Below are 23,283 nucleotides of genomic sequence, written 5' to 3' on the forward strand. Positions count from 1 at the left end.
CTGAAAATAGCGAAGTTCCTTGATCATAATGCTGAATTGAGAGTATAGTCCCTAGCCATATCAGCCTAGAAAATCTAAACTTATTATTTTCCATCAGTCTTAGTACACAATGTAACTAGAAGGGTAAAGTTTTATATAAGAAAAATATAGAAACTCTTTGGTCTTTTTTGAGCGAGATGCTAACGGTGTAATCAGATTCAATGATCTGTGCTAAGTTAAGCTAAAAGTGCTACTGCAAAACCCGGAGATCGGCTGAATGGATTCCAAAATGGGAGAACTCAACTGTTTAACTCTAGGGGAGTTGGAAACTGAGCCTATTTTCAAAAAGAGTGGAGTGTTCCTTTTAGGAACTATCCAACACCTCCGCGCTGTTGGAGGCTGGGTGTAGATCAATGTAAACGTGTTGCGACGCTCGCATCTATCCCATAAAAAACAACAACAATGAAATGATGACGTTTAAGCAATCTAGGTTTGAGACGGGGCCCAATTGTCAGAATAGTATAAAAAAGATAATGATTAACAGCAGTTCAGAGTCAAGTATAATGTTTGCAATAAAAAGATCAACCATTCCATAATCAGTCCTTTATGGGAAGTGTGAATATCTCATAGTCTGTAAAACTCACCAGAGACAGTAACAGTGAATCTTTTGAACACGACCCTTCTGTCACTGATGATCTTTAGTCTGAATTCTCCAGTCTGTTCAGATTCGAGGTCTGTGATGGTCAGAGATCCAGTCTTTCTGTCCATCTCTAGTCTGCCTCTGAATCTCCCATCATCACCATCATAGTATGATGCATGATTTTCTTCTATATCAACTTTAGCAATGAGAGATCCTTCAGCTCCAAACCTCCACAGTATTAGATCATGTTCCTGTAGTTCAGTTTCAGTGTGTAGAGTCTCAGATCTTCCCTTCGTGGCTGACAACACCTTTATTTCATCTTTATCTTCAACAGATTTGAGTGGAGATTCTGCAAAAATGGTTTCACAGTGATGAAACTCTCTTAACTGTCAGTTTTTCAGCTTTCATTTTCTCACAAAGAAGTCCAGATTTAATTTACTCACCTTTCACAATCACTTTGAATGTCTTGGATTTGGTCCCTACACTGCTGACACTCTCCACTTTATATTCTCCCGAGTGTTTGATTCTGATGTTCCAGATGGTGAGGAATCCAGTTTGTTCCAGAGTAAGTCTGCCGCTAAACATCATCATCAGGTTATCATCATTGTATTCAACTTTACCAGTTCCTTTATTGATTGTTGCGATGTTAGTGTTGATAAATTTCCACTCTGTTAGACCATCTTTCTGCATTTCAGTAAAATCAGTCTGTAGAGTGAGAGAATCTCCCTCTATCACAGTCTTCACTCCATCGGGATCAACACCAAACACACCTGGAGAACAAACGGAAACATTCAGAGATGTTCTTTGTGGATTTATCAAATGTCATCACATTTGGGTCCCCATATTTAGATGTGTATGAACAACATGGTTTACCTTGAAGTTTAGTCAAGTTCATACTTGTCTGAAAATGTCTGCAATGGCTTCCTTGGAATAAAACCTACCCCACCAGTTTTCAAATAGACAGTCAAAAAAAGAAAAAAAAAAAAGAAAAGAAAAGAATGCATGCACGCTTGCTTCCTCTCCAAAGCTTGGTGATAGATGTAGTTTCACAAAATAAATATTTACATTTTTAAGAAACTACTGTTTAAGTTGAACTTTTTCTTCAAGCCCTTACTCTTTTAGGGATTCAGACATGCCAATGGTTTGTACAAATATGGTATAATATATATATATATAGTGTTCAGATGCAAAAGCCTCTAAAATTTGGATTTTTATCAAGCTCCTATGCTTAGCTAATATATATATATATGTGTGTGTGTGTGTGTGTGTGTGTGTGTACATATATATATATATATATATATATATATATATATATATATATATATATATATATATATATATATATATATATATCCAGATAATGTTAATCTGTTTATTTGTCCTTTGCCCAAATGTTTTTATATATATATATATATATATATATATATATATATATATATATATATATATATATATATATATATTTTAAAAGTGTGCTGCCTGTCTTGGCCAGGACTCTGATTTCAAATTTTAAATCTCAAGAGTTTTATCTTCTTGTTATATACATTTTAGTAATACATTAAATAAATAAAAATGTGTCAGCACCAGGATTAGGTCAATGGGGGGATAATAGAAATTTCAAAAGAGTCAAACGTTTGTTAAATTAACTTATTGAATGAAGCAGCTGAAGAGAGTGGTCGTGTATTTATCGTCGCTGTCTCAAGACCATTGTAACTTGCAGCTTTTAAATGGTTTCCCTAATTATTTGATTTTGCTGCTGCATTTCATTGATATCAAATTAATTTGTAACATATTAATGTAAAAGTAATCATTCAAATTTCACAGTGCGTTTTATGCTAATTAATGAATTGATGAAGATCCGAAGTCAGTATTTGTGACGCAGGCAAGGTAATCCTGTGGAAAGTGAAACCGAAAGCAAAGAAAATCAGAATTCAAACACTTACCGTCAGTGACGAACATGGATAAAAACATTAAAAACAAGATCTTCATTATTGCTGCGCCGTTGAGTGAGAGACGAGTTTAATAGATAAGTTTGTTGCTATACATTTCGGTCGTTTGTGAGACACACCCTCATCGTTATACTTGTTACCGAGTCCGCTCGAGCGCAAAAGTGCGAGCTGCAAAACATGACGTCATCACGGTGAAGGAGAGGGCTGTTGCAGAAATAAAACATAGTTTGAGTACAATTTTGCCTTCTCTTAAAAAAAAAAAAAACCGCCTCCTTATTTTTCTCTCATATAATATTATTAATAGTTTTTGTTTTATTTTTGTAGTTACTTGAATGTTCAAATAAAGCATTAAAAAAGGTCTACCTCAGTAATGATTAATGATCATAAGAGCAAGTAGCCTGGTTTCATATGAGTAATTTTTTTCTAACAATGCTGTGTCTACCAAACTGGACCCCATGCATCCCCAACTTCAAATACAAGTTACCACTGAATATAATATTATATTATATTATAATTTGGATTTCCTCCGGGTTTTTTTTTTTTTTTTTTTTTTTTTGTATTCATATGCTGTTCAATATATATATATATATATATATATATATATATATATATATATATATATATATATATATATATATATATATATATATATATATGTGCATTTTAGAGGGTCTGAAGCATCGGGTGCGTTTGTTTTCTGTGGGTATACTAACTTATTAATTAGCCTATTGTTTTCATTCACATAAATCATTCAGATCATTCATATGTGGAGGGTAACATCTGCCGACCAAATCGAAAGTTCTAGGTGACTCCCACTAGGAGGCGCAATGCGACAATCACATGCGAATGTTTTAGAGACTGAGGAAAGATGGTTTATGAGGATGCAGGTTTATTAAAGTTTCATAACATCAAACACGTAACTCGGGTACGAAAAGGGAAAAACTAAACCATTGAAAGTCCTGCTTCGTGTTTCCTAGGTTTAACCTGACACAAGTGAAAGGCGAGTTTATTCTCACTGACTGTCGACCTTCACAACATCTCTTCACCCTAGGACGGAACTTCTCAGATTATCTGTAATGTGATTGCAAATCTGGTGGATTTTTACAGAGTTTTCTCTCATTTCTGAATATTAATAGGCTATACTGGAGACGAAAAGAAGAAAATGCTTTGCCTGTTTGCCTTGCTTTATTATTTAAGGCATCTCTTAGGTAAGTTGTATGTAGCCTATTATGGCTTCAGGTTTGACACTTGTAATATAGATTGCTATTGTCTTCTAAGCATGTGTCATTTATTATCTTATTAAAACATCTGGACATGTCAAACTACTGACACAAAGAAAAAAAAATATTTCAAAATTGCTATTTAAATAATAAAAATAAAGCTTTTGTTCATGAGTTTAAGTAGTGCTTAGTACTCTTTTTATCTCAGGTATTTTTCATTTTTCGAACTTTTTTTGCAGGAGTGTTTTGCGTTGAGACAGATGAAATAAAGTCATTGTCGGTGATGGAGGGAGAATCTGTCACACTAAACACTGATGTTACTGTAACACAGAGAAATAAGATACTGTGGAAGTTTGGAGATCGAGGTCTTCTCATAGCTCTCTTAGATGACAACGAGGTCTCATTATTTAATGGTACTGAAGGACAATTCAGAGACAGACTGCAGCTGGATCATCAGACTGGATCTCTGACCATCAGGAACATCAGAACCACTGACTCTGGACTCTATGAACTCAACATTAAGGGAGGGACAGGGGAACAAGTCAAGACATTTAATGTCACTGTCTATTGTAAGTAACTGTCCGTTTCAGATTACTTTACTGATACAAAATCGTAATATTAAAATACTTATTTAGAATGATTCATAAGTTGATTGGAAGTAGATTTAGTAGGTCTTAGCTAGGGGAGCAAACACCTTATGTATTGTCAAATATGTATAATATATAGGCTATACAGTATGTATTGTTATTGTTATTCTTCTAATGTTTTGGTTGTGCTAGAACCATAAATTTCCCGATTCCCAGGCTCATGCTGAGTCATGCATATAATGGTTTTTAATTATTATTATTATTATTATTTATTAATCCATCCTAAATATATTTTCTGCAATTTTTTTTCCCTTAGACATCTAATTTTCTAATTATTTCTCTGTATTCTCCAGCTCATCTGCTCATTCCTGTCATCAGCAGAGACTCTTCACAATGTTCTTCATCATCTTCATCACAGCAGAATTGTTCACTGTTGTGTTCAGTGGTGAATGTGAGTGCTGTGACTCTCTCCTGGTACAAAGGAAACAGTTTATTGTCCAACATCAGTGTGTCTGATCTCAGCATCAGTCTTTCTCTTCCTCTGGAGGTGAAATATCAGGATAACAACACCTACAGCTGTGTGATCAACAATCCCATCAGAAACCTGACTACACATCTGGACATCACTCAAATCTGTCAACCTTGTTCAGGTACGTCCATGTTGATATCAGCATTTGTTTGGTCCCTGGTGTGAATCCCAGTATTAATAAATAAATCAAACTCTTAAATCAAATGACCCTCCTTTAGAAACCTTACTGAAGTCTTTGTTTTCTCCTTCAGAAATTCACTGTTGTGGTGTTACTGAAGCTTCAATCCGATTGGCCGTCGCTGTTCTGGTGGGTGTGGCTGCTGTTGCTTTTGTAGTTTATGACATCAGATCCAGAAATGCAGTGTAAAGCTCCGTTCTTTGTAAATCTGCTCTGTAACAACTTGTGTGGTAAAAAACATTATACAAACAAATACTGCATTGCAATATGAATATGCAGCATGAATGTATCATCATTCCTAACTGAATGATTGTAACTATAGCTCATTCCTTATTGAAGGATAAACCATGATAACTGCCCCTTGTTGGAACTGTCCACATTCTTTCCCCATTCTGTTTTTTGGAAAAATAAGGGGACATGTTGTGGTTTAATAGGCTTCTGAACATTGGTAAGAAATGTCACACGAAAGTGAAGCTCTCAGTAGCCGCATTTGGAAAATAGGTGTAGATGTTTCTGCTTATTTGCACGTGAACGCGTGAGAGAGAGAGAGGAAGTGTGAAAACCAGAGCAGAAACTGACTAGCATTTTGGAAAGCTTGCATTATCTAGACCTGCTTCAAATAATGACAATATTAAGTTTATAAAATCACATTTTTAAAGATTCTAGAACATAGAATTGTGCTTTGCCTGTAGTTAGAAGTTTCTTGTTTGAGGTGATTTTGCTGAAGCAAGGCTGTGTTCTATATTCAGTGCTATCCTCACACTTTATTTGTGCAATTTAATTTCTGAACCCAAATGTAATTTTAATCGGCAATATACCCAAATAAATGAAAACTCATCTGATCAACACAAAAGAGTCATGTGTGCTTTCAGGTCATTTTGTCACAATATCACTGAAGATCCCACACAACTACAGGTGATCACACACTACTTGCACAATAATGACTGGTGATTTGCCACAGGGCTTGACACTGGGATAGCAGTCAATAATGCCAATCACTCTAGAGATGCTGGCAATCTGGTGGAACTTTTGATCGGGCTGCTGAATTTCTTGAGTTCTGGGGAATATCAGCATGTTTTTCAAAAGCTCTAATGGTAAAGGTCAGCCTTTCAATGTTGGCCCCAGGCCGGCCATCACTTTCTCTTCCTCTGCGGTCAGAGGTGGAACAGAATCAGCAACACCCCTCATCTGCTTCTCTATTTCTTTTTCCGTATATAGATCACTGTGATGCATAGTAAGAGAAATCAAGGGTGTTGTGAACTGAAATTGTAGTTCCCTTTCGAAACAATCTCTCACGGTGCGTGGAATCACGCGCGGAGGAAACTCGGTTTTCTCTGAATACCGAAGCCCGATTTATGAAGTTTTACTGCACAAACCTAAGGCATTTCGATTCATCTCCATATGTTGGTGGCCCTCCAGGTTTCTAGGCCAAACTCCTCTTGTCCTCCTGTCTTCAAACCCAAGCTAGGTTACAGTGCTTTCTACTCGGAATGTAGGTCATCACTTTATTTGCTCTTTCCTGCTCGGAGGACAAGCAGTGCTAACTTGCTGTGCTCAGTCCAGGCCCTCAGGACTTACGTGGAGGCTATAATGCCAGCAATCCTATAGGGCTGGGCTCGCAGGGCTGCTTCTGTTTTGTACGAATGGCACTATGATATGTTCCCCAAAACAAGAGTTTCCCCCAAGGTGATTCCATGCAGCGTTTATCTTAGGAAACCAAAGTTATGTTAGTAACTGGAGCAGTAATTTGTCACAGATCCATCGTTTGAACAACACTGGTTAAATTGTGAAGCTACTACTAGCGTTACCCAGGGGGTGGAGAAATAACTTCTGCTTTTGATCACATTTGCACTGAAAAAAAAAAAAAAGTTTACTAAAAGACAGATTCTGAACTCATTACATTACATTTATTCATTTAGCAGACGCTTTTATCCAAAGTGACTTACAGATGAGGACAGTGGAAGCAATCAAAAACAACAAAAAGAGCAATGATATATAAGTGCTATAACAAGTCTCAGTTAGGTTAACACAGTACACGTAGCATGGGATTTTAACTAATATAATAAATAAACACACGCGCACACACACACACACAATTGCATAATACATGAAAATAAAAGACTAGAAAGGTAGTAAGATTTTTTTTTAAAGAATAGAATTAGAATAGCGAGTGTTAAAGTTAGAGGATCAAATAAAGATGGAAGAGATGTGTTTTAAGCCGATTCTTGAAGATGGCTAAGGACTCAGCTGCTCGGATTGAGTTGGGCCGGTCATTCCACCAGGAGGGAACATTTAATTTAAAAGTCCGTAAAAGTGACTTTGTGCTTCTTTGGGATGAACAATCAAGCGACGTTCACTTGCAGAACACAAGCTTCTAGAGGCACATAAGTCTGAAGTAACAAATTTAGGTAAATGGGTGCAGAGCCAGTGGTAGTTTTGTAGGCAAACATCAATGCGTTGAATTTTATGCGAGCAGCTATTGGAAGCCAGTTAAAATTGATAAACAGAGGTGTGACGTGTATTCTTTTTGGCTCATTAAAAATTATCTTGCTGTCGCTTTCTGAAATAATTGTAAAGGTTTGATAGAATTGGCTGGAAGACCTTCCAAGAGAGCATTGCAATAGTCCAGCCTGGACAGAACAAGAGCTTGAACAAGGAGTTTTTCCGAAAGAAAGGGCTTGATCTTCTAGATGTTGAATAAAGCTTTATTTATTTAATACATAGAATCAGGTTTGTGAAGACCTCATTAATTAAAAAAAAACGTACCAATGGCCAACACAACAAACATAACCCTTAAATAAATTAAAAAATCTCCCAAACTAAAAAAAGAAGAAAAAAATCCCAAACAAATAGAAGCTTATAAACCAAGAAGAGTTTGTTTGAATTCAGTTCACATTTATAATTTTACATTTAAATATTATTAAAGAATGGATGAACAGGGAACAGATTTAAGAAATATTTTTTTTAAAGAAATTTCTTGTGAACTGTTATTTTCTTGTAATTCTTACAGTAATCTGTTGATTTGATGTGTTTTTCATTGCGTTAATTAGTGAATTTTCAACAAGAACCACCTTTTATTGAATCAGACGGACTAATTAGCATCTTAAGGAAAAAAAGTTCTTCAAAGCATATTTGAAAACTTAATTTTTCAAGAATTTCTTTAAGGAACATTCTTATGAATTTCTGTGAAATCCAGGCTTTAGTCTAGTTATGGCTTTAGTCTAGTTATTAGTCTAGTTACAAGAATCAAAGTTTGATTTCAATCTTCAGTATGTTTTTTTCATGCATGCGAAAAGAGAAGAGCTAAACGGTCTTACCATGTAGAATGAATGTGTCATAATGTGGAGTTATTAAGTCTTTAAGAACAAGAACAAACCACATCTGATTTATTCTCTAGAAGGTGGGAAATAATGCACAGATGCGGACAACGTGAACTCATTCATTAACTCAGCAGCTCATCAGATTGTAGTGTTTTATACTGTTATTAGTGTACTGTATTAGTTTGTCCACATGCACATTGTCTTATTAGTGTCTTGGTCATGCAAACGGTCTTGGTCTTGCATTAATCAGTTGCTCCACAAGGTGGCAACATCGGCCCTGGCTGCTGTTTCATAGTAGAAAATAAAACTAAAGAGATGGAACAACAACAACAAAATAATAGTGGAGACTGCAAAGTGCATGTCTATACCAATAAACTGAACTCTTCTTCTGTTTCTCGTTCCACTAATAACAGATGTTTCTACATTCACTCCTTTTCATGCTGATTATAAAAGGAAACACAGAGTCAATCAGACATTTTAAAGTGAGAAGATCTGGAGATCAAGTCTGAACTTAAAAGTAAAGTTCACATTGATCTTGAGGCATTTAATGATTTTCAACTCGCCCATTAATTGTCTTGTGTCTTACTCCCAAGGCCACTGATGTTATGGATAAAGTGTTTTTTTTGTTTGTTTTTTTTTGCATTTATCCCAAACAGGCACTGATGGGTGGAGTAAATGTAAATCGCCTTTGCAAACATGACGGGATATTTGCACTTCTTTTCTATCTTTTTTAGAGCTGCTTTACTGCAGAATTGAATATTATTTTCCTGTTTATCACTGTACAGCTGGATTTTTGGAATTCTATAAATAGAGCAGACGGTGGATAAAGATGAAGCTTTCTAAAGCGCACGTATATGCTAGTGTATAAATGAAGAAACACTTGTTACATTAAAATATTAAATGGAAAGAACTGCAGTATGTTCAGTACCAGTGTTACGGAGTACAAGGCTCTTGCCCTGTCTCTCTCTGATTCTCCCATCAGCATCAGGTGGTCCTCCAATCGCTTGACTTAAAGCAGTATCTTCAACCAAAATGAACTTTTCCCTTTCATCTTTCTCCATCTCTGATCTTGTTGCATCTTCTTTTGTGACATCAGTACCTGGAAACACACATACTGTCAGGTGAAAAACCTGTTTTCTTCTTCTGTATTCTATGTGAAGATACAATGCTGTAAAAAAGGCATCATAAAATACATGGTATGTGTTTTCGTTTTGTTTCATTTCATTCATTGTTTTTTATATTAATTTAATATTCTAATCTTATCAGTTAACAGTTGTCAGGTGTGGAAATGAGCATCCCCAAGCTATTTACATCAGATATGTGTTTGATTCACCTGTTTTTTTTTTATTTTTTATTAGCATTAGCATGCCGATCTTGAATAAACAATCCATGTTTCTATGTTCATTGAACAAAACAAACTCTGATTGGTCGCCAGCGGAGAGAGCTCAGACTTTGGCGTAACTCAAAGGTTTGTCTATGTAAGACGACAATAGTTTAACTCACACATTTAAATAAATGGTCTGGAATAATGTATCATAGTAAAAGTATAATTTCAGTGCACTAATGAATACAGCTATAACTAACCTTTTTCTTTTTTTGGTAATCGAGTAATCATTTGATTATTCTGATGATTAATTAAGTATTCAGATTTTTTTTTCAGACAATTTAAGCAAATAATAGATTTCAAAATGACTTAAAATAATAGCAATATGGCAATAATAATGGTTTCAGATAATGTCCAAAGCAAATTATCAAATGGTTTTATTGAACAAAATAGGACAAATACATAATGAAATAAAACAATATAATCATAACTTACCTACATTATGTATTATATCAAATGCCTGTAGAGGGCTCTAATGATCTGACTACTGTTTTTACACTTTACACTTTTACACAGCACGGTTTAATTCTTGTTTAACTTCTCTTATTTAACTCATTTCGCTGTATCAGTTGTAATACTTACCTACTGCATGTACAAAGGGCTCCCTTTCATCTTTTAAAGCTGCACACAGAATTACATTAACAAATGATGAATTTAACTAATGTTAATTATTAGCATTAAGATGTTTCAGGAGGCTGACAGAGTTTTGTTGTATAAAGTGTCCTTAAATACAAATAAAGAGACCTTTATGGAAACTGACTTAAGTAAAATTGTAAGTACATCATTTAGAACAATCTTGAAGTAAAAACAGGGGACGATGATGTGGCCAAAAATTTACATCACAACATCTTCCCTAAGCCTAATTTGACAATTACAAAATGTTGTCAAATAACTTAAGTAGTACTTAAAACACATTTCTTGCTGTATCAGTTGTAATACGTACGTGTTTCCTGTTCAGAGGTCTCCCCTTTCTTTGTCAGAGCTGCACACAGAAACACAGAATAAGTGAGTGGTCAGATGAACAAAAACATTGAGAAGATGCTGTGTGACTCTTAATTTGTGTCTAATCATCACTTCATCATCTGCATGACTTATTGGTTAATGTTAATTTATATACATTTTAACATCAGTTGATGCATCACATCCGTGACATTTTTATATCAGGGTTACATTAACTCTATACTGTAGCATTTTTCTCTCGTTGTATCAGATGCAATACTTACACATTTGCTTCAGTCGTTCAGAGATCTGGGCTTCATGTGACAGCAGCACATAGAAACAGAAACAAGAAGATAATGAGCGAATGAACAGTTGAATTTCTCTGACCTTATTATTATTATTTTACAGAAACAGTAAATGCCTAAGCATTTTCATATATACTGTACATGGACAGCTATACTGTAAATTGTAGCACAAAAGCTAATTTGTCTCTGTATATCAGTTTTAATACTTACACAATTTTTTTTCACAGTCCTTCGCTTGATGTCACAGCAGCAGATAGAAACAGAAATGAGGAGATTTGAAGAGAATGAACAGAGAAACATGACAGAAACACTATTGAAGGACTAGTTCACCCAAAAATGAAATGATATTGCTTTACACGTGCTTATAGGTCATTAAAACCAATTATTTTACATCATTAAAACTTGTAAATATCCCTCCCTTTCTGTAAGTGTATCTGTTTAACACTCTTGCTATTCTAGAGTAACCTCTTCATTGCTTAAACACTAACAAATGTATGTAATTAATATACCATGCAAATACAACATATTAATGGATGTATAATGCAAGACTAGGCAAGAAAATATTGTTGGATGAGGCTTTCCAAGATATTAAGGAGAATATAGCAGGTAAACAGAAGAGATACATCAAATGCAGTCTCTGTAGAAGATTTCTATTGCTTAACATATAAATTAATCAAATATAATAAATGTGAATATAGCCATTTATACATCAAGTTAATCTACTGCTATAAGCATGCATCTGTCTGTGTGTGTCGAGGGCTGCATGAATGGAATGTACAGACATTCCGTTTATTGCAAACAGCAAACATAATGGGCCTCTTCCTTTAACGTTATATTGTGACCTCCAGTCTGCTTGCAGGAAGCCAAGAAAAGATAAAGAACGACAAAATGTAGGAACACGCCTTGAAGGAAATCCTGTATAAAAGTACAAAGTCTATCCCCCCAGACTTGAAGAGTGATTCTTTATAGAAATGGCAGGAGCCACCAAACCTCCTGAACACTTGTGACACAGAACTGAAGAATGTGTATCATTTTGGGGATTCATTGTTAGAGGAGCACAAAGATAAAATGAGTAGGCTAGCAGCAGATGAAGAGAAGAAGAACCTTGGCCTGATGTTGGATTGAACTTGGACTCAACAGGTTCCTTATGAAGACCACGGTCATCAATCAAAATGCAGTTCAACTCATTCTAGCATCTACTCAGTCAAAAGAAACAAAGCTGTGGCTGAAGCAATTGCAGTGTGGAAAGTTTTAGCTGAAAAAAACAGCAACAGTGGCAAAAAGGAAAATGGAACTAATTGTAATCACCGAGACGTCAACAATGAACGTTCACTTTGACGCATGCATCCAGTTTTAACAGCTTGTTTGTGTCTCTGCAGACATAAAAAAAGATCCCAACATCAGGAACAAGTAAATGGTAAATTTTCAATGACATCCTGGATTGCATCGAAGGATTATGCTTCTTCTGTCCATTTTGATTCGTAAATGAGCCAGTGTTATGGAGAGCTTGTAAGAAACTCCGTTGAAAGATGAAGCAGCAGCTGCATCACAAGCCGTGAGTTAACAATTTCATCAATTTTTTGTGGAAATTGTGGTTTTGTAACACTTATGCAATAGTGAGGGACACATTTTCCAATGCAATGACATTAACCAATCCTAACAGTGACCAGTATATTAAATGCCATGCAGCTCAATACTCAATACCATGCTAAATCAAACAAAAGTAAAAAAAAAAAAAAAAAAAAAACATATTGTATATTTATTTGCTATTGTAGCACAATAAATCTCATTTTCTCCTGCTGCTTCAGCTGTAGTACTTACACATTTGCTTTAGTTGTTCAGATATATCCACTTCACATCACAGTAGCATATAGACAAAGAGAAATGAGGATATAAATTAGGTTATCAGATAAACATGACAGAAACTACTGGACCATCAAACATTTCATGTATGATTGCACTAAATCAAACACAAGCAGAATTAATAGTAAAATATAATGAAATATTATCTATTTAAACTGTAGCACAATAAAGTTTATTTTTCTGTCTGTATGAGCTGTAAAACTTACACATTTCCTTTAGATTTTCAGAGATCTTCACTTTATGTCACAGCAGCACATAGAAACAGAAATGAGGAAAACAGAAAGAACAGATAGAAATCCTTCTTATAACCACTTCATCATCTGTATGATTTTATAGTTATGATCAGTAACAATTACAGCATGGTTTCTCAACTCTGTTCCTCGAAACCTACTCTCCTGCTCAAACCCTGATCAAACTTACATGCCCGTAGCTTGCTAGTAATCCTGAAGACCTTGATTAGATTGTTCAGGTAAATTGTATTAGATTAGATCAATACTGATAGATTGAAGGACAGAGTTCAGAAAATCAGAATTACAGTAAAGGTGTATGTGTAAACATAAGTTGAGGCCATCATTAATGTAAATGAATGTGAACAGTACTTCCACAGCATTTACCATGTCATGTAAACTTATATTTAGAACATTTATAATATATAATTACTGATGATGAAAAATCATATTATACATTTAGACTACTGTGGCACAATAAAGCTTATTTTTCTCTGGTTATATCAGCTATAATACTTACATGTTTGATGGTGTTCAGATATCTCAGCTTCATGTGTCACAGCAGTACATAGAAACAAATGAACATGAAGATAATGTGATCCTTTGGTACTTCAATAATCACTTAATCATGTAAATAACTGTATTAATAAAACAGTATGTCACATCTTAACTTATAGTAATGTTGTATGTTAACCGGCTAGTTTCTTATTGAACTATGACTAAAAATAAAAAAAAATAATAATAAGGTAGCACTTTATTTTACAGTCCTGTTCCTCATGTACATACTATGTACTTATTATAGTAATTACAATAACTATCTAATAACTAGGTACTAACCCTGAACCTACCCCTAAACCTAACCCTACCCCATGTAGTTACCCTGTGTTACCAGAACTTTCTTAGATAAATACACTGTAAGTACACTATAAGTACATGTTAGTACACGTACTGTAAAATAAAGTGCAACCAATAATAACATATTAAAAATAAACTGCACTTTAAATATCAGATACACTTAATAAATAAAAATAAAAAAAAAAATAATAATAATAATAATTGGAATGTTGAAAAAAAAGTGTAATGGTAGACATAGTTTTGGGGGTATCGCATTGCAGTAACAATTTACATTATTGATTAGTTTTTTTTTTTTATGTAACTTGTGAAGTAATGCATTCAGAGTTATTTTATCCGCATTAAGAACAAATGCCAATGTGGAAGATTCGATCCCGAAGGGTTCTCTCCCGAAGGGAGCCTTCGCCAGCATTCTGCTGAGGAAGAAAGGCAATTGCAAGTGTGGGGTTTGAAGGTGGATCTGTTACAGGGAATGGAGACAGTTGAGTCCCTATCTCCTTCCTCATCTGCCAGATCCAGCGCCCAATCCCTGGGTGCGGAAGTACGCTCTACAGTTTCTTCCCCCCAGGGAGAGGGATTGACACTTTCTGTTTCGGTCCCGAGCATGATCTGGTTATGGAACAAATATTAAATACCCTATTTAGGACGGAGGCCATCAAGGTGGTCCCTCCTCAAGACAGGCAATCCAGATTTTAAACCCGGTATTTCATAGTTCCAAAGAAGGATGGGGAGTTGTGTCCAATCATAGATCTGTGTCAGTTAAATCAATCAGTTATGAGGCTGAAGTTCAAAATGCTCAGCATCAAACATTGTCTTCTATCTATTCTCCATGGGAGATTCCGATCAGGAAAGATCTACTTTCACAGGTGCAAGGCATGATAATTCAACATCGACCAGAGTTATGAAAACTGTGGGTGTGGCCCCGGAAAGAGTTATAGCATCCAGTCTCTCAACCGAGGTGGTTGAGACCATCCTCCAATCCAGAGCTCCCTCAATGAGGAAACTGTACACCCAGAGGTGGAAACTCTTCACCTCGTGGTGCAGAGATCACCAGCTTGACCCTGTTAACTGCCCAGTCTGTACAGTTCTGGAGTTTCTGCAAGCCAGGTTATCTACACGGTTAACACACTCCACCTTAAAAGTTTACGTGGTGGCCATTGTGGCCAAGCATGTCCCCTTAGGTGGCCAGATAGTGGGTAGACACCCCCTAGTGACACATTTCCTAAACGGTGCCCCTGTGGTCTCCAGTGCGCTCCCATGTTCCCCCCTGGGACTTGGTTGTGGTATTAGAGGCTATCTGTAAAGCACCATTCGAGCCGATTCAAGATATATCAGATTGACATTACTGCTGGTTTTTACTTCTCTAAAGAGAGATGGAGAACTCCAGGCCCTCTCAGTGGCCCCTACTTACCTCAACTTTGTGCCCAGCATGGCCAAAGTGTTTTTATACCATCGAGTGTGTTATGTTCCAAAAGTTCCCTCTGTCACACCACAACCTATAGTGCTGCAGGCCTTTTGCTCTCCTCACTTTCAGAAGCCCAACCAGGAAAAGGTTTATTGTATGTGTCCAGTTTGAGCACTGGACACATACATTCACAGAGCTGCCCTGTGGAGAAAGTCGGACCACTTGCTTGTGTACTATGGTCCCCCCAAGTGGGGCTTTCCTGCATCTAAGGAGACCCTTACTCATTGGATAGTTGAGGCTATCAACCTATGAATCCTCTGGCCTCCCCTCGACGATGGGAGTCAAGGCTTATTCTACACAGGGTATGGCGGCCTCTAAGGCCTTTCGTAGCAGGTCTGTCCATGCTGGACATCTGCAATGCTGCGAGGTGGTCCACACCCACTCCTTTGTTAGATTTTATGATCTAGATATGCGAGCCACTCCCGTCTCTTCTGTTCTATCGCCTTAGCTGTGCCCTTCGGATACATGATACACAAAAGGCAGGGATTTGGAAGTCTGGCAGCGTGGGCACCTCGTTTTCCATAGCATTTCAACGCAGCTGGAGTTCCTGAAGAGGAACGTCTCAAGGTTACGCATGTAACCATGGTTCCTCAAGGGAACGAGATGCTGCCTCTCGATGCCATACTCCCGGCATCCCTGCCAGTGCTTGCTTCTCTACTTGAAGCTGATGCCAGCTGTGCTGCAAGTATTTTTATAACTTCCTGGTCATTATGTCACCCCGCCTGTGATGTCATGCCCTTCCATTGGACAGATTGCACATGATATTATGAGTCGCTCACCCAAAAGGCAATCCCCATAGGGTTTCAACACAGCATCTCATTCCCTTGAGGAACAATGGTTACATGCATAACCTTGAGACTTTTTATGTTTTCTACGCAATGAGAGAATTAAATTAACTGCCAATGAAAAAAAAAAAACACACGCAACTAGAAAACTAGAAAGCGCTTTTACATTTGCCAAAATAGATATCTGTATATTAAAAAAAGAAAATCAATGCAAAAATAATGTAACAATAATTTTTCATAAAATGTAACAAAGTAATGTAATCAGTTACTTTTTTAGAGAGTAATGCAATATAGTAACATTACTTTTAAAAATAACTTTCACTGGACACTTCAAGCACTCATTCACAGCTTTAACTACATAGCAGAGGGGGAGGGGCTATTCAACTCTGATTACTAAAAACAAAATTAATCTAAAAATAGTGTATAAGTACATAGTGTAAATTGTAGCACATGACACTCCAGTCTGTTACTGTAGAAACATTTAACCACCCTAAACATAACATTGAACAAAGTAACATGAATGGTCAGAGTAAAAATATAAATTTTCTCTTCTAAATGTAGTGACATTAATGTAAACAAAATATACTGTTACCAACTTTGTTGTCATTGTACATTTAAAAACTAATTTTGCACAATAAAACTCTTGTTGTATCAGTTTTAATACTTACACAATTCTTTTTCACAGTCCTCCGCTTCATGTAACCGCAGCAATAGAAACAGATTGTTAAAACTGTATTAACCAACTAAAACAAATGTCTTAATCATTGTTAGATAATGTTAGCAAATGCATTACCGAAAATTAACTATAAGGTCTTTATTGTTAATTGTCAATTATAATACTTATCACATAACAAGTAAATATTCTTTTATATATTTTATACTTCAGTTAAGTGTCACATCTATGATGTTTTTTTATTAAATTCAACTTACTCATTTGCTTTAGTTGTGTAGAGATCTCGGCTTCACGTCACAGCAGCACATAGAAACAGAAATGAGGAGATCATAAGGGAATGAACAGATAAACATCGGAAACACTGAGAATAATGTGATTCGTCATATTCTTCTATTAATATTTTCATCATCTGCATGACTTTTTTATTAATAATCAGTCATTTTGCCTCTGAGCTACAATAATAGGTCTGTAAAAATATCTAAATACTTATTCAGATGCAGGTTTTGAAAATAAATAAATAGCCTAAAAGTTTGAATCAAATAACATTGACTGAATAAAATTTAACTATAGCAAGTCTCCTGTCCTGTCTAATTCTTCCCGATTTTGTCAATTTTATCAAAAAATTCAAACTATTAATGTAATTCTGATGTTCTTTAATGTGTCAAGACAGACTGCAGTGAGACGCACAAGTAAACCGATCATCTCTTCCTCTTTACTACTAGTTAAAGTACAAAATAAACATGCATTAACATCAGAAGTTATTTAAAAAAACTGATATGTATAACTCAATAATATGTAGTTTTTGTTCAGTTTTAGATGCAATACTTACACATTAGCTTTAGTTTTCCAGAGATCACCGCTTCATGTCACAGCAAAACAAATAAATAGAAACAAAGATGGATAACAAATAAATGTATTTGTAAGTCACACACCAGATAAAACTCAAGATAACAAAGGCAAAGGACTATGACTTTATGTCAACTGCTGCTGAAATTATCTATTTCTGTGAGCTTCAATAGTACAACACAACAGACAGTGAAAATTATTAATGCTCAACGCCTAATAATACAAAAAGACAATCAAACACAGATCTAAATGTAGTTGTTGGAAATTCAGCCGTTTAAACAAATATTCAGAATTTAATTCAAAGATATCACTGTCATACAGCTCAATACTGGACAAGCACACAATTCATTAACTATTACACTAAATCAAATAGAAGGAGAACATTTATAATATAAAACTACTGACAATGAACTTTAGGCACTAATATGAACCTTTCATGTATCAGTATGGAAAGATTAGGTATAAAAATGTGCATTCTGAAAAAGTATCGCCCCCCGTAACAACTTCTGTACCTTTTTTTTTTTTTCTGAGTGTACACACATTCACTTTTCTGGCTCTATCAACTGTAATACTTACATGTTTCATTTAGTGTTTCAGAGATTTTTGCTTCATGTCACAGGAGCACATAGACAGAGAAATTAACATATTATATGTTAATGAACAGATGAAAAAGACAGAAACACTGATATAAAACAAATCAAATTACTAAACATATGTCATTATTTACTCCCCATCTTCTTCCAAACTTGTATGGCTAGATATCAAAGAGTAGGGGTGTAACTATACGTGTATAGTGTACCATACAAATCACAGGAAAATTCCAAATGGAAGTGATCATCCCTATCACCCTGGGGTGGAGACTAGTTTGGAGTGACTAGATCATTCATTAAAACAGCAACATCTGCTGACGGACACCATGTTGCCTTCTCACGGGAACATGCCAGATGAAGATGAGGAAATTGTCGCTCCCTCTGCCAAGTGGATTCCAAACGACTACATGATGGCACACACTTGCCCTGCTCACTCCAAACTACTCTCCACTCCAAGGTGATAGGGATGATCACTTCCATTTGAAGTTTGCCCGTGAAACGTACGGTACACGATACACATACCATTACACCCCTATTAAAGAGTCTTCATGCAGCTCTTTTCCATGCAGTGAGAGTTGACATTCAGAAAGATCAAAAATAATATTTGAAACACCAGAAATGTACAATAAATTTCCATATGACTTGTGAACTAGTTAAGTCTTATTACTATGAAAGCTTAAAGCTGCGGTAGGGAACTTTTGACGCTCTAGTGGTTAATAAACAGAACTGTTTGCGTCTTGCGGAAGAACATCGTAGCCGGAACTACTTCTCTCTGTTTATGTCTATGAAGAATCACAAAGGTACTGGGTTACTCCGCCGCGGTATCCCCGAAGCAATCTAAAATAGTCCGAATATAAACACTTATTATAGGTGCACCCTAGTGATTCAAGACAAGCCAAAAACACGGTTTGGAAAATGGATTCATGGTGTACTCGCTTATAACATACATTTTTCTACATTTTGAACACAAACAAAGTTACGGACCGCAGCTCTGATTGGTTATTTTTTACCGGGAGCGGATGACTTTCTGCAAATGGCAATAGGACCACTGGGAGGAGCCAGAGGAGCTTGATTTTTTTCACAGATTATCTGTCTCATATTCTACTGTCAGGACATAATGAAAGGTTTAACAAATATGTAAAAAATATATTTTTACAAAAGTTCCCTACAGCACCTTTAATGTGCAGTTTGTGGAATTTAACATTTATATCTACTGTCAGGCAACATAGTTCATTTTTCTCTTTCTTGCTGTATCATCTGTAATACTTACACTTTTGATTATGTAGTTCAGTTTTCTTGCGGCGATAAAAAAAAGCACCAACAGCTGCAGTCACCAGGAGAACACCAACACCAACAATAATCCCTGCTACAACACCTCCAGACAGACCTGGTTCTGTAATGATAAACAGAGACAGTCATTAGTGTGAATGTGTGTCTGATATATAACTAACACTATTGTATGTTTTGAATTCTGAAAGTTAGTGTATAATGTCACTATACACTGAAACTTTTCTATTTTAAAGGAAGGTTGAATTTTCTTGTGATCTGATCCTTTAAAGTCACAACACCTGAATTATTCACAGACAGCTGATAAACAATCATTACTTTAAAAAACTTGAGTTACTCACCACTGACAGTAACAGTGAATCTCTTGTATAAAGTCTGTTTGTTGCTGCTGATCTTCACTTTATATTCTCCAGAGTCTGTGATTCTGGTGTTTGTGATGGTCAGAGATCCAGTCTGATCCAGCTTCAGTCTGTCTCTGAATCTCTCATCAGTTTCATCATATAATGATGAGCTCTTGGCCTCTATATCAGCTTTAGCTATGAGCTTTTCTTCATCTCCAAACCTCCACACTATCAGCTCATCTCCTTGTATTTGAGGAACATGAAAAGTGACAGGATCTCCCTCCGTCACTGACACACTCTTCAATTCAGTTTCACCCCCAGCAATAACAGACGGAGACTCTACAGGAGTCACAGACAGAAAACAAATACACTAAACACGGTTACTGGCACTAATATGAAGCTTTACAGTCGATTAGTTCATATTATGGTTACTACATAAGGCATATACAGCTTAATAAAAGTCATAAAGTAAAAATAGGGTCAGTTTGAAAAGAAGAACAGTTACAGCTGGCTTACTAATCGAGTTGGATATGAGGCATCTAATTTTATATGACAGAGGAACTTTTTTGTGTTCAAAATATAGAATTACAACCTCTTCTCTATACATCAAGCCAAGCAAAAGTCACTTTTAATGGTTTCAATAATGTTGCTGAAGGAATGAAACTCAAAATATATGTCTGTGTACTGTATCAATGTAAGCCCCTCTGTATTAAATTTCTTTCTAGCACTTTTCATCGTGCTGTTGTTCTGAATGTCAGTCACATGATCACCTGCAGCTCAATTGCACCTGTGATGATATTCAGAACAACAGCAGTTTGAATCCTTTTAATTAAAGGGATAGTTCACCTAAAAATTTAAATTTGATGTTTATATGCTTACCCCCAGGACATCCAACATGTAGGTGATTTGTTTCTTCAGTAGAACACAAATTAAGATTTTTAGCTCCAGTCATTGCAGTCTCTCAGTCATACAATGCATGGCAATGGTAACAATCTATGAGAGTTAAAAAAAAAACAAAAAAAAAAACATGCACAAATCCAAATTAAACACTGCGGCTCATGACGATACATTGATGTGCGATCGGTCTGTGCAAAAAACTGAACAGTATTTTTATTTTTATTTTTACCCTCCGATTCATGCAACTGTTACAACTCTTGTGAATGTTCTTCACGGCAGCAAGAGCATGAGGCATTTTTCTTCTTCTGCTTTATGGCGGATTCCAGACCTATAAGTGCATTACCGTCACCTATCTCTCAAGTGGACCATTGACGCTCCTAATTGAGAATGTAGATAGAGTGCTGTGAAGCACGTTCAGTTTCTTACACAGACTGGTTGTTTTGTGTCTTCACACATCAATGTATTGTCACGAGCCGCACTGCCACATGGTTTAATTTAGATTTGTCTGTGCATGTTTTTTTTTTTTTACTCTCATAGATTCTGTTTCCATTGCCATCTATTGATTGATTCATAATTTGGGTTCTACTGAAGAAACAAAGTCACATACATCTTGGATGCACTGGGGGTAAGCAGATCTAATTTTAATTTATGGGTGAACTTTCGCTTTTAGAGTAATGCATAAAAAGAAACTTGAAAACATCTAATAATTAAAAAAAATATATAATAATAATAATAATAAAATAATAATAATAATAATAATAATAATAATATCCTCACCATAGACAGTAACCCTGAACATAATGTATGAGGTTCCACTGTTGTGGCTGACTTCTGCTTTATAAAGTCCAGAGTGATTGGTTCTGACGTTTGTGATGGTGAGAGATCCAGTCTGATGCAGCTGCAGTCTGCCTTTAAATACTTCATAATCTTCATATATGATATCATTTCCATTAATCTGAGCGATGGTGGAACCTTTGTCTCCAAACCTCCATAGTAGCAGGACCATTCCTTGTATTTTAGAAAGATCAGGGTTCAGAGTGACAGAATCTCCCTCCATCACTGACACTGACTTCACTTCTTCTGTTTCAACACCAAACACTCCTGCAGAACAAACAGAAACATTTTCTCAGAGATTGAACTCATACAACGCTGCTGGTAATGGGGTTGAAGATTTATTCATGATCAATTAGTCTTGTCTCATCTTGGTTCATCTTCCATTCTGCCTGAGACGCCAAAAGCAACATGGGTCGAGATAATTTATTCATAACCTACACAACATTTTGGCAGTCACCACACCCGGTTGTGTGGTGTATATATATATATATATATATATATATATATATATATATATATATATATATATTTCAATTTGTAAAACCAGTTTAACTATCAATTCCGTGGTTAAACAGGCTAGTGTACCAAACCCATTGTTAATTTGTGGTTCCCATATTTTAACTGTAGTATAACTATTTTTGTTTGTTTGTTTGTTTTATTTGTATTAAAAATCATGGTTAATTTAAGGCAGGGTTCACCAGAATTGACCTTGGAGGGCCGGAGTCCAGATCACATCTGTTTAGCTCCAACTTGCCTCTTTCTGTATACCTAGTAAAAGCTTGAAAGATGGTTCAGGGGTGTTAAATTATGTTTGGAGCTAAACTCTGCAGGACACTCTGATGAAGGATTATCCTTGCGGTTTTCCGGTGTTGTGCCCAATTCTGACCCCCCGCCAAATTATTACCCCACTAGTATTGGTAGGTTTAGGAGTAGGTTTGGGGGAGGGGAATGAAACCGAAAGTAAAAAAAAAAAATAACTTACCGTACATTATTAGCAAACTTAGAACGAGTTCGTACGTGCTCTTCATAATGTGTAAGATTCCAGCTGATTTCGATGGATATTATTAATACTCGTTGTTTCAACTACATCCACGCGACAGCGCGAAATGTTAACAAACGTCACTTAAAGGCCAGCAGAGAAATTATATCGACTGGGAGTAATTAATGGACATTGTGGCTTACTGATTTAACAAAGCCAAAAAGCTACTACTTTCTGTTTCGAGCTGATAGTGATTGTCATGTTGTCACAACAAACCCCCAACTTCTACTCTAAACGATCCCAATCGCGTTTCCAGGGGTTTCCGGCGGGGATCCTACAGGCAAAAAGCACTCCGGGGCTAAATATTACGTTATTTGTCGTCGCTTCGTCCAGCGTAGTAGTGTGTAATCCCAGTTCTGCGTATCCCAGTGTCTTATTTTCCTGGTTTTAGCGGGGGAAGATCCAAAAGCATTACCGCCACCTCCCGGTTATGTGTCATTATTCTCCACAGCAGACCCGTTCTAATTCCCAGGGATCACTTCTACGTTGTGGCAAATTCTGTTCAACTTTCCATTTTTACAAAAGGCTACGTCGCCGTCTGCGTGCTCTCAACA

The 23,283-nt window shown here is 36.1% G+C and overlaps 4 protein-coding genes across 10 annotated transcripts in view; 2 read left to right on the forward strand and 2 right to left on the reverse strand.

Annotated features, from left to right (window-relative positions):
• The window catches only part of LOC127988484 (uncharacterized), a 43,422-nt gene extending 40,706 nt beyond the window's left edge, over positions 1 to 2,716 (reverse strand). The window contains exons 1-3 of the mRNA XM_052591262.1: positions 2,563 to 2,716; positions 1,063 to 1,389; positions 848 to 968 (exon numbers count right to left, since the gene is read on the reverse strand). Of these exons, the coding sequence (XP_052447222.1) occupies positions 848 to 968; positions 1,063 to 1,389; positions 2,563 to 2,608 (494 nt within the window). The 5' untranslated portion in view covers positions 2,609 to 2,716. The remainder of the gene's footprint in view (positions 1 to 847; positions 969 to 1,062; positions 1,390 to 2,562) is intronic.
• An 881-nt stretch (positions 2,717 to 3,597) lies between these two features.
• LOC127988515 (SLAM family member 5-like) overlaps positions 3,598 to 23,283 on the forward strand; it is a 74,095-nt gene continuing 54,409 nt past the window's right edge. The window contains exons 1-4 of one of the 2 annotated variants that reach the window (XR_008161691.1): positions 3,598 to 3,776; positions 4,028 to 4,357; positions 4,729 to 5,025; positions 5,156 to 5,794. Coding sequence is in view for 1 of the 2 variants with exons in the window: in XM_052591321.1 (XP_052447281.1) it covers positions 3,731 to 3,776; positions 4,028 to 4,357; positions 4,729 to 5,025; positions 5,156 to 5,271 (789 nt within the window). In the remaining variant the exon portion in view is untranslated. Of the gene's footprint in view, positions 3,777 to 4,027; positions 4,358 to 4,728; positions 5,026 to 5,155; positions 6,270 to 23,283 lie in introns of those variants that run through there. The other variant, XM_052591321.1, reaches the window with a different exon arrangement.
• On the reverse strand, positions 8,938 to 23,204 carry LOC127988485 (uncharacterized). Its single transcript, XM_052591264.1, has 16 exons — positions 22,673 to 23,204; positions 21,634 to 21,957; positions 19,960 to 20,298; positions 19,602 to 19,724; positions 18,318 to 18,347; positions 17,725 to 17,754; positions 17,153 to 17,182; positions 16,891 to 16,914; positions 13,641 to 13,667; positions 13,100 to 13,129; positions 12,852 to 12,881; positions 11,241 to 11,264; positions 11,010 to 11,039; positions 10,730 to 10,768; positions 10,369 to 10,407; positions 8,938 to 9,501 (listed from the first exon to the last, which is right to left on the reverse strand). Exons 1-16 carry the CDS (start codon positions 22,716 to 22,718, stop codon positions 9,299 to 9,301), a joined length of 1,368 nt encoding a protein of 455 aa, XP_052447224.1. The 5' UTR covers positions 22,719 to 23,204; the 3' UTR covers positions 8,938 to 9,298.
• Positions 11,962 to 23,283, forward strand: part of LOC127988476 (uncharacterized) — a 48,741-nt gene continuing 37,419 nt past the window's right edge. For all 6 annotated transcript variants that reach the window (XM_052591243.1, XM_052591241.1, XM_052591244.1 and 3 more), the window contains exon 1: positions 11,962 to 12,585. The gene's annotated coding sequence lies outside the window, so the exon portion shown is untranslated. The remainder of the gene's footprint in view (positions 12,586 to 23,283) is intronic.

Source organism: Carassius gibelio, chromosome B22, assembly GCF_023724105.1.
Source record: "Carassius gibelio isolate Cgi1373 ecotype wild population from Czech Republic chromosome B22, carGib1.2-hapl.c, whole genome shotgun sequence".
Classification (NCBI taxonomy): domain Eukaryota; kingdom Metazoa; phylum Chordata; class Actinopteri; order Cypriniformes; family Cyprinidae; genus Carassius; species Carassius gibelio.

Bases quoted from the DNA above. Each gene is read 5' to 3' on its own strand.
- LOC127988485 (XM_052591264.1), bottom strand. From the start codon at position 22,718: ATGAAGAGCACGTACGAACTCGTTCTAAGTTTGCTAATAATGTACG. The intron at 21,958-22,672 runs GTAAGTTATTTT...TTTGTTCTGCAG, and splicing joins AAGTTTGCTAATAATGTACG to GAGTGTTTGGTGTTGAAACA. The intron at 10,408-10,729 runs GTACGTATTACA...TTCTGTGTGCAG, and splicing joins GACCTCTGAACAGGAAACAC to CTTTAAAAGATGAAAGGGAG.